Source organism: Ochotona princeps, chromosome 18 (genome assembly GCF_030435755.1).
Source record: "Ochotona princeps isolate mOchPri1 chromosome 18, mOchPri1.hap1, whole genome shotgun sequence".
In the NCBI taxonomy this organism is placed as follows: Eukaryota; Metazoa; Chordata; class Mammalia; order Lagomorpha; family Ochotonidae; genus Ochotona; species Ochotona princeps.
This window is the reverse complement of record NC_080849.1, coordinates 10,365,754-10,381,244: the sequence shown is the minus strand read 5'-3', so window position 1 is coordinate 10,381,244 and position 15,491 is coordinate 10,365,754. Positions and strand designations below refer to the sequence as shown.

The 15,491-nt window shown below is 44.1% G+C and overlaps 1 protein-coding gene across 1 annotated transcript in view; it reads left to right on the top strand.

Moving 5' to 3' along the window:
• The window catches only part of ZCCHC2 (zinc finger CCHC-type containing 2), a 48,291-nt gene extending 33,100 nt beyond the window's left edge, over positions 1-15,191 (top strand). The window contains exons 8-14 of the mRNA XM_058677178.1: positions 236-293; positions 2,156-2,291; positions 3,742-3,806; positions 4,086-4,180; positions 8,922-9,050; positions 12,385-13,884; positions 14,788-15,191. Of these exons, the coding sequence (XP_058533161.1) occupies positions 236-293; positions 2,156-2,291; positions 3,742-3,806; positions 4,086-4,180; positions 8,922-9,050; positions 12,385-13,884; positions 14,788-14,855 (2,051 nt within the window). The 3' untranslated portion in view covers positions 14,856-15,191. The remainder of the gene's footprint in view (positions 1-235; positions 294-2,155; positions 2,292-3,741; positions 3,807-4,085; positions 4,181-8,921; positions 9,051-12,384; positions 13,885-14,787) is intronic.
• The last annotated feature ends 300 nt before the right edge of the window (positions 15,192-15,491 follow it).

Genomic DNA, 15,491 nt, shown 5'->3' with positions numbered 1-15,491 from the left:
CGGACACTTAGAGCTTTGGCCAAGACTGACTGGCTCTTAAGTTGAACGTGTTTTAGAGGCTTTTGAAGGTAATTCAGGAACTTACTGTGTCTCGAAGCTGTTTTTATGTGCCAAGAAATAGAGCTTGCACCACCAGTCTGTCAGCACAATAGGACTGTGTATATTCTAACGTCATGTTTTTTTTTTTTTAATTTTTGCTGCAACATTTAGTAAAATAAATTTTCCTCTGCTCTAGATGTGTTACAGCATTCCCTAATCCACAAGAAACATACCGGGAAAAGTCCCATTGTAAAGTAGGTATCCAACTTATAAAATGTCAGTGGTTTTATACTTTTTAAAATGAGTACAACTAATGCACCTGAAAATAATTTTACCATTATACAATTTTTTTTATTTGTCCCAACTGCTTTATGTTTTTCATCTTTCTTGACTGGCTCCTTTTGTATGTTTTGTTTTTTTCTTCTGTTAACCTTGATAGTTACACAATGTTTGGGGGTTTGTTTTACTCTTCCTATGTGAATGATGCTACACATGTGAATGATACTACACATCCTAGTCTGATGTTTGTGCTTTTCCTTGTTCCCCAACAATCTGAGGACTTCAGATAACTCTACCTCCTTGATCTTTTCCTGATTTAGAAATAAGAGCTGCTGTGTATTTTAATTCTGTGGTTTTAAATGCATGGAACCTGTTTAGTGTTTGTTAAGAGTTTAAGCTTCATTGTTCTTTGTCCCACACTGTCTCTAATCATCCACCTATGATCATTTTTCTTCTAACTGAAGAACTCTGGAGTACCTCCTATAGTCACATGTGTCAGTAATGGGTGCAATTTGAAAGTGTTTATTTTGCCCTCATTTTTGAAAGTGATCTCGTAGGATTTTGAACTGGCTGGAAGCTGTTCTCTGCTGGTCTCAGAAAGCACAGCCTCCTGGTCTTCTCGTTCAGGGGCCTGGGTCCCTGCTGAGCTGTCATTGCAGCACGCCTCAGGTTTCTGCCAGATAACGTAAAATCCCGTGTGAGGTTTAGCTTCCATCACAGTAGCACACACAGTTGGTCCCAGCCTGGGGCTGATGGGGCACTCCCTGCCTAGGGTTCTGCCCAGTCTGGGGCGTCCTGCTTGGGCCCTGTGGGCAAGCAGTCTGGGGAGATGCCAGCAGTTTGAAGTCCCACTTGCTTCTAATTGTGGTTTCAGTGATAGATCCCTGCTTGGTCTCGTGCTTTTTCTCTCTCTGCTTGCTTGCTCCTGCTTCCTGGAATCACCTCTGATGCTTTCTGAGATCACTTAGGCATGTGCTTTTTTGAGGGGGAACCCTAGGTTAAGGGACTGGTATCCGTTTGTGTCAGCATTAACTTTTGTATTCCAAAAGTTAACATGCTGTTTTCTTTTGACAACTTTAAAGTTCTTGTTGTAGTCTGAGTTTAAGCAGTTTTCCTACCATGTGTTCTGTGGCTTTCTTTGCATGAGTTCTGCTTCCTGAATCTATAGTTTGGACTCATGGTTTTTAGAGAACTTCTTACTCTTACCTCTCCAAATACTATGTCTGCCCTGTTTCTCTTGCGGTGTCTTGTAAAACTGAGTTCTTTCAGTAGAATTTTTACCCTGTCTTTTAAATAACTTTTTAATTTTTTTCTTTATAATTTCCTTTATTGTATTTTTTTCAAACCAAGTTCCCTTATATTTTCTCATTTATTGAGTTCTTAACATCCCTATATTTTGCAGTTTTATGATTTAAATTATTTTTTTATATTTCCCAATACTTTATAATTCTCAAAAGTCCACAGGCAAGAACTTCTTTGCTTGAACTCTCTTGGGACCTGTTTCTGTTGTCTGTTATGTGTCCTCTAACTTTGCGGTGGACGTATGACTGTGTGAGCCTCTCCCTTTCCAGCCCTCAGTGCTACAAGGGGGCCACCATGGCTTGCAAACTCAGTACCAAACTGTGCACGTATTACTGCTTTTTTCAGTGACCAACATTCATGATTACACAAATGGGGACTGCTTTTTCTCATTGTATACTTTCCCCTTAGACCTCTCACTAGGTATTGTGTACAGAACTAATACATGGAAGAAAGGGTTACTATAATATCTTCATTGAAATAAAAAAGGTTAGATTACTGAGGACATTTTCACACTTTGATAAACTTCCCTCGACAGCAACATTGGTACAAATTGTTCTCCGTTGGATGGGCTTACCATGCAATATTCTGAACAGAATGGAGTGGTGGACTGGCGGAAGCAAAACTGCACCACCATGCAGCACCCAGAGCACTGTGTGACCTTGGCTGACCAAGTATGTGAGGCTTTCGTTGTGTTTGATGCTGTGTAGTTAAAGTGTTGCTACTCTATGGATTTGTAAACATGCAGTCAGTCCCCATGGCAAGAAGAAATGAAGTGTTTGCATGTTACACCTTATACTGAGGTGGCATATGCAATCTAAGCGCTTGTGAAATCCGAAAATGTATATTTAGATGACGTTTGTTTCTCATGTTATGATTAGTATACTTTAAATATGATACCTAAGTTGTTTTATTCCAGCTAAGACTATATTATTCTGCTAAAACATTTTGGTCTTGAATGAATTCTCATGATTCACTCAATGTCTTGCTGTTGGTGGCGGACATTTTCAGACTGACTGCTTCATGAGTAGTTTGCTGGCCCTGTGACCTGTGGTTTTCTCAAGAAATGGGTATGATGAGGCCGGAGTGCTCTCAGAATGTAGTGTTGACCCACACATGGGGAAGTATGCATGCCACGTGTGTGGCGTGAATCCTCTCTCTGGAAATGTGATTCCTAGCCTGGTTTGTTTTCAGCCAGCACTTAGGTCTGAATATTAACTTTTCCTGAATAGTGTTTTCACAGGCTAATGCACTGACACCTATTTTAAGAAATTGTCATTTGTTTCTATCCTACTCAGGGACCCATTTTCTGAGCCATCTGATTATAGTTTCCCCACTCCACTACCTATACCCTCTTTCCAAACAGCTGGCAAAATTGTGTTGTCAGTTTTATCTGACTGAACTTCTAAGAGAATACTAGTAAATCTAAAGTAAATATCAGTTATTCAATTTCATTTTTATTTTGCAGTCAGTAAGAGTAGGGTCAGAGCTCTCCTCTTTGGTCTGTTCCCCAGAGGCCTTAAATGGTTGGGGCTAAACTGAGTCAAAGCCAGGAGGGAGCCAGGACCCCAATCCAGGTCCATGACGAGGATGGATGGGGTGCAACTGTTTGAGCTATCACCCTCTTCATCCCAGGGTCCGCCTGAGCAGGAAGATGGGTTGTAAGCAGACGGACTCTAACCAGATGTTGTGACAAGGAATCCAACTGTCCCTACCAGCATCTTCAAACACATTCCAGCCCCATCTGCATATTCCAACACATTTTCATTTCCAATCTATTTTTAAATTAAGTCACCTACTGAGCCACTGAAGTTTACATACTCTGTGACAAATATTTAGGAGAAGAATACTTATTATTTTTTTTAATAATCTGCAAGAGGCTCCTGACTTTGAATCGGCTCAGCTCTGGCCGTTGCGGCCACTCGGGGAGTGAATCAATGGATGGAAAATCTTTCTGTCTCTCCTTCTCTCTGTATATTTGACTTTCCAATTTAAAAAAAAAAAACTTTTTTAAAAAAGGACATGGAGCGGCAAATGCCATGTTAATGTTTGATAGCAGAATGAAACGATGCCTGCATCAGTGTAATGTGCCTTTCATCTCTGTCTTTTCATTGTTTTTACTAGCATTCTGCTGAAAAGCGGAACATGGCTTCAATAAGTAAGAAGAAAGGAAAGTCACAAATAGAAAAGTAAGTTTCAGCCCGAGTGCGGTTGGGGGACAGCATGCAGCGGGATTGGCGGCATGCTCATGGGCCCAAAGTGTCATTCCTGTTGGTGTCCTCTCTTTAAGTTTTGGACTTAATCCTTTTTAGTTGAAAATATTAACATAGGTAGATGATAAAGATAAAACTGTTGTCAAATAGTGTATTTAGTTTGGAGGCCCTGAAGGATAAATCTTACTTGTATTTAGTAATACTGTACTTAAGGTGTGTGGTAGAAAATGTTGATAATATGTACATTTCATTTAGGGAGAAAATGAAAAAAGCGGATAACAGATTGAATAGCAGGATAAATGGTCTGAGAGTGTCTGCTCCTCAGCATGCCCATGGTGGTCCTGTGGAAGGTAAGAACATTTGTCTTTCACGTTCTCATTGCCTAAGGAGACTCAGCATGTTTTTTTGTGTTAGATCCAAATGCTGTGACTTTTACGTCACATTAAAAGCATCAAGCAACTTGCAAGTTAAGCAGTTGTTACTAGAGTCAGCTCAGGAAATGTCCCCAGCCATGGAGGTGGACTTGCCTGCCCTGCCTTGAGCTCCCAGCTTGAGTCTCAGGCCAGTCCCTGCTCCGTGGCTGGCCATGTCTCGGGTTCTGGGGGATCCCACCTGCACCTGTGCTCTTGGGTTAAGTCACTTTTCAGGGTGGTGCTTTTTCATGATTGAGTAACTGCCTCTCCTGGGTTGTGGAGGGGGAGCTTCAGTGATGTTCCAAGCCTGAGTGCTTTGCCTCATTTAGTAGTGCAGAGGAACACAGTGGTGGTTGGATGAAACAGTCATTTTTAGCTGCAAGATTCTTGTCACTGAAAAAGGCCCCTTCTGCTATTGGTTTTGGACTTTTTTGTTTGCTTACCTTTAGCATCGGTAGTAAAGAATGCTGTTATAAGAGACAGAGCTCACAAGCCTCTAGGAGAGTAGTTGGTCCCCCTGCGCACCTGCCATTTACTGATATCATACAAACAGGGGCTTTTTTCATTTAAGTTTTGTTCCAATACTAGTACATTCCATTGTGACTACAGTATAAATAACTGGAATACCTTTCATACGTGGAGAATATTTTCTAGCTAGATGTGTATATAGAAAAAATGTGTGCATTGTGATGGAAGAAAAATAGTTGCATTTTAAGTTTTAAAATCATGTCCAACTTAGTGAACTTGGTGAATCAGCTAAAGAGAGGCTGACGAAGGGGCGGGGGGAGTGAAGGGAGAACAGTGGGGAAAGCCCCTCTTGTTTGTGTAAGGATCCAGTTCCAGGAGAGCATTGTGGCATCACCACCGGGATTTCCCATGGTGGTGGTGCCTGAGAGACGGAGAGAAGGCTGAGAAACACCGAGATCTGCCCTGTTCCTGAAGGTTGGGGCAGCCTCTGCCCAGTCGTCCCGAGTCCTTTTCTGTACTGCTACTTGCTTGTCTGAGGTGCACACTGAATTGGATTGTTCTACCAGAACCCCTGTAGGTGTGTGCCGCCCTCCACAAGATCATACTCTCTTTTCCTGTCATTTGGGAATCCCTGCATGCCAGAGGCATCTAACTGCTGCTTCCAGCCCCTGGTTTCCAGAACAGAAGCCCAAGGACTTTGGTCAGATGCCTGCTTATGGGCTTGGAGCTTGGGCTACCCCCTTTTGTTTTACTGTGAGGCTTCTCACCTCTCGGTGCCTTCATTTTCTCATTTGTATAACAGGAATAATGTCTGCCACCAGACGGTAAGAATTAAATGTGCATATGGAAAGCATTTCGCTAATTTCAAGCAGTTAGGTGTTCAGTGTGGTTCTGTTTTTCTATTCTAAGACCAATAGCATAAACTTTGTAATAACATTCCAAACTATAATTCTTTTTTCCCTTTATTTCCTAATTTTCAAGTATTATACCAAAAAAAAAAAAAAAACCCTCAGCAGTGTTGGTTAGGTTATATCTTATTCTTTATCTGTAGTCACTGCCTTGTATTTATTTATGCTTATGGATAATAATGGAATAGAGCATACATTGTACAGCTCCATCTTGTTGTCAAATGATCATCTGTATACTAATTCTAGCTTTAAAAAATACTCTGTTAGTTTCCCTTTGAAATATTAACTAAGAAGGCACTGGTAGTCAGATAATACATTTTGAGTTTTTCTTAAATTAGAACAGCAGCTTGTAAAATGTAGATTGAAGCTGAAAGTGTTGGATCCTTCTGTTTATTAGGCTGTTAGGATACTTAAAATCCACATTCTAGCTTAAAATATATATTGTTTAAACTTATTTTAGCATTTCTCTTTGAAGTACTAGTGTATTCGTTTGCCCCCCTCCCCCAAAAAAAAGAAACGACAACAACAACAACAACTACAGAAGGGAGCAAAGTCCCTTGCCTCGCTTTTCCGTGGTGTCTCTCCTAGGAAGGCGGTCTGTTCTCAGCACAGCCCAGCTCGGTGTGTCTTCTGCAGACAGATGTGCGGCTGGTCTCGGGCAACCGTCACGAACTGTCACTGCTCTGGTCCTCACCTCCCACCCCGCTCTGCTGGTGCCAGTTGTGACACCAGAAAGAATTGCAAAACAAAAATCTCCAGCTTTCTTAGATAACCCAGATATTAAATGTGATTCTGTCACCTGTGATTTATCTGCAAATTCTTAACTCTGTAACCTCATTCATAATTACAAATAACTAGAATGTGTACTCTTAGAATAGGGACTTAATGTTTCAACATTTCCTTTTTTTTTTGTCACCTTGATTATGTGTAAGGCCTTTCATTGTTTGGGACATGATAAAAGCATGTAAATCTATTTATAATAAGGGCAATTTATGGAATATCCTTTGTTATAATTTTGTCTTCCTTACCTTCCACACCTTAAATCTGGCAGATCACGTAAGTTTTGAGTTACAAGGTTCTTTGTTAATTCTGAATCTTTGTTTCTTCTGAATTTTCAAAGAAAATTACACTTAGTAGAGTTCTGTATTTACTTCCTTAAAATGTGATTCAGTATGTTAATTTGATAATTAGTATATCTAATGGCATAGTGTAAAAATTGTCTTAAAGTTTTGGAAAGAACTGGTTTGATTTTAAGATTTATTTATTTATTTAAAAGGCTGAGTGACAGGGAGTGACTGAAAAGGAGATCTTACAATTACTGGTTCATTCCCCAGATGACAATGCCTGGGGTTGGTCTAGCTCAGTCCAAAGCCAGGAGCCCAGAACTCTCCCATATGGGTGGTGGGACCCAAGCACTCTGCTTTCTCAGGCACATTAGCAAGGTGCTGGATCAAAAGTACAGCAGCCAGGACCTGAACTGGTGCCCATATGGGGTGTCAGCATTGCTGGCAGTGCTATACCTGCTATTGGGTCCAAAAAGCTGCCTTTAAGGGGAGCAACAACAATGGGCCAGCATTGTGGCATAATGGGTTAAGTCACCACCTGCAATGCAGCATCCCTGATGGACACTGGTTCAAGATTCAGCTGCTCCACTTCCAATCCAGCTCTATGCTAATGCAACTGGGAAAACGGTGGAGCACGGCCCAAGCACTTGGGCCTCAGTATGGCACCCATATGGCAGGTGTGGGAGAAGCTTCTGGCTCCTGATTTTGACCAGGATGAGGCCGTTGCAGCCATTTGGGGAGTGAGCCAGCAGATGGAAAGTCTCTTCCTCTTTCTCTGTAATTTTGCCTTTCGGTTAAACAAAAGGGGGAAAAAACATTCTGATGCTTGCTCTGTGATGTTTCAAAGATTCCTCTAGAATGTTACTATCTTAACTTTGAGTACACACTACTCCCATACAGTTCCCTTTTAGTCCATCATTTCTATTTGAAAATATCTTTGTTTCTCTTAATCCTTGGATTTTGTCGTGTGTTCTTGGGATGTTAGTGGGTGTGATTTCCATGTGTGCTACAGTGTTTTGGCTCCTTTTCTTTGTTCTGGTCAGTGCCAGCTTGTTTGGCTGCCATGGCACATGAGGTTGTCCACAGAGAGCCAGCCAGTGGTGGTGAAGTGGGTCCATTAGTCCTGCTGGGATGACAGTTACAGCTCTTATTCAGAGAAAATTACATCAGCAAAGTCATGCACATACATTTCTGTAGAAGTGGTCCATGAACTCTGTCTGCTGCCGCTTTGCTCATAACCACATTAGATTGTGAGCAGTTTTCCCTGGGCCATTTGGCATCGAGTTAGTTGCCTCAAAGGAATCAGCAATGTCTGAATTCTTCATGGCACTGTTTTTCTTCAGCATTGATCCAGTGTTTATTTGGACTAGGATATCTTAGCAATCTTAGCACTGAAATGTATCCTCTTCATGAGATAAAGATTAGTCAACTAAACTGCTCATTATACAAATTATGTTTTGTCTTGAGCATATTTTTTCTCAGGCAATCAATAGCACCTTTGTTGGTTCTACCAGAGCAGTCCTTTTTACTAACTTAAGAACCCTCTAAAATTCGTTACATGGAAATAGAAGCACCAAGTATGTATTGGATGCTTGCTGTAAGGTAAAAACTATGCTAGCTGCTGGGGTTACAGAAAGAACAGGCCCAAAATTGCTAAGTCTGGGCTGGGGTAAGGATGTCCACTCTTGCAGATTCCAGTAATTTCTCCTTAGGTTCTCAGAGCAGCTATAGCTGAATGATCGTAGCAGGTATTGAACTCTACTCTCACCTCACTATTTGGCTTGGCTGTGGTCAGAACTCAGAGGGTACTTAATCTAGAAGACAGACGGCTAAATTTTATTTAAGTACTCGGCCCTATAATTTTAATTGGACAGACATTTTATCAGTCCTTTCTGTTCCAAGAGTCTCAAGAATTAAAATATTTTGACTTTAGAAAGTGGCTCAAAGTGGTATTATTGAACCAGTGATATTAGTAAGCAGACCCTACAAAGAATCCTAACTCCTGATTCTTTTTTTTTTAAGGCATTAAGACTGACCTGTTCTTCTGTACCTTTAAATACATATTTATAAATTATTTTCCGTTAAAATTATAACTTTCACATAGATAAAGGAAAAAATTCATAGGTTGATTTTTAAGAAAACTGACGAAAAATCATTTATTACTGTAACTAAGTTTCTAATGGTTACATTTGTGAATTTTACTACTTAGCATGAGTTTTTAAGATTTGTTCTTTTTAGATGTAAATTTGGACATCGGATCTGGACATGACACATGTGGAGAAACATCTTCAGAGAGTTACAGTTCTCCCTCTAGTCCTCGACGTGATGGAAGAGAGAGTTTTGAAAGTGAAGAAGAGAAAGACAGAGGTTTGCTTTTAGCAGGGGGTGTAAGGAGAGGGGGTTGGGCAGAGGGAGAGGTGGTTGTTTCAAACTGAGACAAGGAGTTTCATGTTTCTGCAAATGAATATATATGGCAATAGAAAGATAAAGCCATTCCAGCTGTCTTCCAGGTCCTTCTTGGGTGTACTTTTTTTTTCTTTTACTTTAAACCATATTTGTATCTTTAGACCATAGGGGTTTCTTTAATCTGTTTTTTCAGTTTCTATCATCTTGTCTGTTTAGTTCATGTGCACTGATGTAACTAGTGGAGAGGTAGGAGTTGCTAGGAGTTCCATTCCCTGCTACTGTGTTCTGTGTGTGTTACTCTTCAGTTTCTCCATGTGCAGAAGCTCCACCCATGGAGAAGGCCACAGTGAGGGTGTAGCCTTCTAGATTGCCAGGAATGTTTGAGAGCCCCCTGTGGACATCTTATTTCCCAGTGTTCTAATGCCACTAACTAGTTTTGACACGTGTCCTCTGCTTAAGAGCCTGTGAAGGAACAGAGCACTCAGGCTGCTGGATCCCTGGCACCACATCAGCCCTGGGGACCTTAGGAACCCTGCAGACCTGCTGCCCTTGATTCTCAGAGCTGCTGTGGGTGAGGGACTGTTGGAGCTGGAGAAGTGGGGAGGCTGGGACTAAGGCAAAGTTCTCTGAGGCTCTGTTTGCATGACCAAATATTTCGCAATTTGCTGCAAGCCTTTAGGTAATTTTGCCAGAATTTTTACTGCTTTTATGGGAAAAGTAGGTCATTGGCGGTCCTTCCCTCTGCCGTTTGGGTCTGGAAGTGAGATCTCTGAACTCAGTACTGCTGAATGAGGGCATTTTGCTTTGCACATGTTGACAACACGTGAGGGTCAGCATCTTGGGCATAAGGTGTTGTCCCTCCTGGCAGGCAGTATCAGTTGTCCTGTTGCCTCTGTCCTGGAGCTCAGGGGCCACCACCTGATGTCTTAGGGAGCTGGGGCACAGTGCTGCTCCACCTCTGCTTTGCAGCTATGTTGTCATCACACCAGACACCAGACCTAGCCTGTGCACATGATTCTACCAGCAGGCCTGCTGACTGGTGGCCACTCTGCCCTTCTCAGCTGCAGGGTCCCAATGAGAGAATATGGAAACGATGTTGCCCTGAGCTATTAGGAAGCATCAGTGAGACTTTCTATGCTCAAGGCAGAGCAGTGTAGCCTTCAGCATCTTCCATTGCCTACACTGATTCTGTAGGCTGTAGAAATACTTGTGTAGCTCTTTAACGTATAGGGCAGTTTGGGCCTGCTTAACAAAAACTTGACTAACTCTGCAGCTCCCCTTACCTGATACCAGGTGGACATGTGTTGATGGGCTTAGGTAGGGAAGATGTGAGAAAATGAGCTTCCGTAAATGAAAAAAAACACTGAGGACTCCCAGAAACCATAGAAAATACGCGTGATGGCAGAGAGCTTTTGATTTTGAGCCTGTGAAAAGGATGCTCTGAAAAAACTGTGGCTTGTTGTTGGTCGTGATGGTGTTTTGTTTGAGACTTTGCTGAGATCAGTACAAAAAAGGACAAGCCCTCAAGATGCTCAGAAATCTGTCCATCATTTGCTACAGGTTAACTAGGTCTGAAGTCTGGTTCCTGTGATTTTAACTCACGACAAGGAGGTGTTGCAGCTTCTTTTGGGCATGATTCATGTGGAAGCACTGGCCTTTAAGTTGTGGATTTTGTTCTGCAAAGGTCTTCTAGAAAACCTCTGGTTATTCATCTGTTAGGGGAAGTGCATGTTGGAGCCATTCCCCACTTGCCCGTCGGCCCTCTACTACACAGTAGCTGGCATGAATCACACCATCAGCAGGTGGTGATGTTAAGTAGATTTTGTTTATCCTTTCCCAGGAAGACTAGTTTGTTTTTATTGTTGTATCAAAACTGATTTACATGTTAAACTGAAAAATCCAGTTTTTAACCTTAATAAACTTTAATATTTCTTTAGATTTTTAGTAAGTTGTAGCAGATTCAGTATAGCTCATATATGTAATTCTAAGACACTTAATGTGAGTCTGCTTATGTCTAAGCAGAACGATTTTAGAAGAGTTACTGTTTTTAGCTGTGTTGACTATGTCCACCTCACCTCACAGTGCAGTGTGTGGGTTTGTACATTACCCTGCACATCAGTCTGAAAATCCAGGAAACCCTGGCTGCAGTTAGCGCTGTTGAAGAGAGACAGGAGTGCTGCAGGAGGAAAAATAGTGCCTTACAGTTCTGTGTCTGCCATTGGGCCAGTTTGTACGTTATGGCTTTAAATTTTAAATTTTTCTTTCTGTTAAAATACTAAATGGTAAGATAATATTACGTTCTTAAAAAACAGTTTCATTCACTACCTTTAGAAGTTTTAATTAAATGTTGTCTTGACTGAGTTTCTTTTAAGAATTGAAAACCTTGGATTTGGCAGTGTAGAGTTTAAATCTCAAATGGATTGTCTAAAATTAAGTATTAGAGTACCTAATACTTAGTAACAAGATATTAAATAGGGGGCCCGGCGGCGTGGCCTAGCGGCCAAAGTCCTCGCCTTGAACGCCCCAGGATCCCATATGGGCGCCGGTTCTAATCTCGGCAGCTCTGCTTCCCATCCAGCTCCCTGCTTGTGGCCTGGGAAAGCAGTCGAGGTTGGCCCAATGCATTGGGACCCTGCACCCGCGTGGGAGACCCGGAAGAGGTTCCAGGTTCCCGGCTTCGGATCAGCGCAGCACCAGCCATTGTGGTCACTTGGGGAGTGAATCATTGGACGGAAAATCTTCCTCTCTATCTCTCCTCCTCTCTGTATATCTGACTTTGTAATGAAAATAAATCTTAAAAAAAAAAGATATCAAATAGGTATGTTTTATACTTTGCTTTGTTCAGTCTCTCTAGGTTTTTGTTGCTTGTATCTTTATATCTGTAGATATATAGATACAGATTTTTTTTTTTTTGAGAGAGAGAGAGCGACCTCCCATGCACTGCCCCACTTCCTGGATGTCTGCAGAAGCTGGGGCAAGGCCAGGCTCAGCCCAGCTCCCCGCTACCTCGCAGGGTCTGCGTATGCAGGCTGCTGGAGCCAGGAGCCACAGCCAAGGTGCAGACTGTACACTCTGCTGCAGATGGAGGGGTCTTCACTGCTGACCTGGCCTTGTCAAGAAAACATGCATGTCATGATGACCCCAAATTAAAAACTCATTTGTAGAGTCAGGGGACCTGAAAAGAACACATTCTACACACTAGTAAATTTTAGCTCAATTTGAAATTCTAGTGGGAAAGGTGGGAGTTGGCTGTTGACTAGGTGTTAACAATACCTGTTTTCATTTGTTTCTCTAGACACAGACAGCAACTCTGAGGATTCTGGGAATCCATCAACAGCCAGGTTCACAGGTTATGGCTCTGTCAACCAGACTGTCACCGTCAAGCCAACTGTTCAGATTGCTGGCCTAGGAAATGAGAATGGAAACCTCTTAGAAGATCCCTTAAGCTCACCCAAGTACCCCCCCATTCCTTTTATGCCAACTTTACACTGTGTCATGCACAATGGTGCCCCAAAGGCTGAAGTTGTCATCCCTGCCTCCAAATCTACTGACGGCAAAACCCTGAGCATGCTTGTGCCCAGGCCTGTAGCTATTTCTGCAGTCAGGGAGTCGGCCAGTGCAGCGCCTGTGGGAATCCTGGGACCCACAGCCCCCACTGGAGAAGCAGAGAAGCACCGTGACCTGCTGGTTCCCCCTTTACCCACCCCCTCCACCTTCCTTCCCCATGGGAGCGCTCCCACATTGCACCCACCATTTCAGGGGCTAAAGTCGCCACCGCCACAGGGGTCTGCTGAGAATTGCACGGTGAATATCCCCCAACAGCCAACAGCAAGCCTGAGCATCGGATCACCAACCACTGCCTTTATTCATGTCCATAGCCCCGGGGGCTTCCCAGGATCTCCTGTGACTGCCACGGACCCCATCGCCAAGTCTGCACCCCCAGTGGGAGGACTGAATCAAATGGTGCCTCAAATTGAGGGAAGCACAGGGACAGCCCCTCAGCCTACCAATGTGAAGGTAGTTCTTCCAGCAGCTGGCCTCTCAGCTGCCCAACCACCAGCTCCCTACACCTTGCCGGGCTCGCCCCTCGCTGCCAGCGTGCTCCCCACCCCAAGTTCCAGCGTGCTCAGCCCAGCCGCCACGTCGGCACAGCCCGTGAGTGCAGGCCTCAGCCAGGCCCAGGCAACTGTTCCTGCTGCCGTTCCCACCCACACGCCAGGTCCGGCCCCAAGCCCCAGCCCCGCCCTGACCCACAGCACCGCGCAGAGTGACAGCACGCCATACATCAGCGCCGGGGGGAGCTCGAGTGCTAACGGGACAGTGGTGCCACCAGCGCCGCAGCAGATGGGTTCGGGTCCATGTGGCTCTTGCGGGCGCAGGTGCAGCTGTGGGACCAATGGAAACCTGCAGCTCAACAGTTACTATTACCCCAACCCAGTGCCCGGGCCAATGTACCGAGTCCCATCCTTCTTCACCCTGCCATCCATTTGCAATGGCAGCTACCTCAGCCAAGCACATCAGAGCAATGGAAACCAACTTCCCTTTTTTCTGCCTCAGACTCCATATGCAAACGGACTGGTGCATGACCCAGTCATGGGGAGCCAGGCCAGCTACGGTTTGCAGCAGATGGCAGGATTTGGGAGGTTCTACCCCGTCTATGCAGCACCCAATGGAGTTGCCAGCGCCAGCGGTTCGGGGCCCAAGAAGAATGCCACTGTGTCCTGTTACAACTGTGGTGTGAGCGGACACTATGCCCAGGACTGTAAGCAGTCGTCCATGGAGGCCAATCAGCAAGGTAATCCCGCTAACTCCCACAGGACTTGTTTCTGAGCTCCCCTGGGCCTCCTTCCTTCCCTTAGTGACCATGTGAGCCCCTGGGTGCTGAAGGAGCTGAGTGTGGATGTGTGTGTTTATGGAGATTGTGTGTTCACTGACATCATAAATGCAAGGAGAGAACCCTAGTGTAGACCTAGCACAAGGGAGTTCAGAGGACTCCAGTTCTAACCAAAAGACAAACAAAAGGCACTTTGCAAGGCGTCTGTGGGAGCTTGCACTCTAACATTAGATCTTTTGCTTGCAACACTTTATTTTAAAGTTACACTCCTGTTTCACAGAGTAAGCAGAGTTTGAAATAGTGAACAGCTAAGGAAGCCACCCAGCAGTCTGTCAGCCATCTGAGGGGTCAGGGCCTAGTGGCTGTGCTTCCCTGGCTGGCCTTGTCTCCCTTCTGCTGTTCCCCACCCCACACATGGTCCGAGAGAAATCCCAGGTTGTTGCATTTTACCTGAGTAAAGTAGTCGGCTGGGGTTTGCAAGCTAGGAGAACTGAAGTCAGTTTTAATATTACCACCAGGAAAAAAGACAGTGCTCATGAAGTATGAGTGAAGTGCTGAAGAATTTAGTGTTGACCTCAGCTGTCACTTTCCACTTGCATCTGACCTGCGTAACTGAGTCAGATCTTTCTTAGGGAACAGTCTGGAGTTGGGAATACATAAATTAGGCATTTTAAAAGGAGAAGCTGGTGGACAGCTCTAGGTTGAACTTGAAGCACAAACTTCAAGTCTTCAGAAGGAACTTTGCTGTTCAGAGCGGTGCTAGCACTGAGGCAGGTGCCTTTGAGAGTGTGCCGTTTGAGATCTGTGTGGTGTGATGTGGGTCGTGTAAGCGGTGACTTAGCAGTTCTGTCTCTCCTGTTTTAGGCACTTACAGACTGAGATACGCACCTCCCCTCCCCCCTCCTAGTGATCCGTTGGATTCTGCAGACTGAACCAAGTAAAGCTTCCTACTTTGTACCCTCGAGTATGGGGAGGCGTGGGTGTGGAGGGGAGGAAAGGAAAGGTATTTGGTTTGTTTCTTTGTCTATACATTTGCTAGATTTCTATGCAGTCGGGATTTTTCCTTTCTCTTGTACCAATGTCCCAAACAAGAATGAACGCGGTACCCCGAGCCCATCGTCTCCTGGTTCCCGATGCGGCCTCCGAGGGGAGACGGTGCCGCGTGCTGTTTATTACACTGAATACTTGCTGTGTGCAATGTTTACTGAATCTTTAAAACTGTGTATTTGATTTTTTTTATAACACTGGTGACAGTCACATGGTTTTGGGGGAAAAAAAAACAACTTCTTCCCCAAGCTTTTCTTACTTTCCCCCCGAAACTCCACGTTTCTCGCCAGTTCCCCCCACGCTTGCTGGCTACGCACGGGTGACCAGCCGCGTCTCTGTTCCCACTCATAAAAGCTCTGCTGTAAACCAAGGGCGAGTGGGAGACAAGAGCCCCCACGCCGTGTGTGTGTGCACACCGTGAACAGCATCCCACGCGCACCCTGACACATGGCACTTGTCCAAATTAGAATGAAAGCAAGAGGAACAGGCTAAACCAAATGAAGTTGAAAAAGTAGGACATA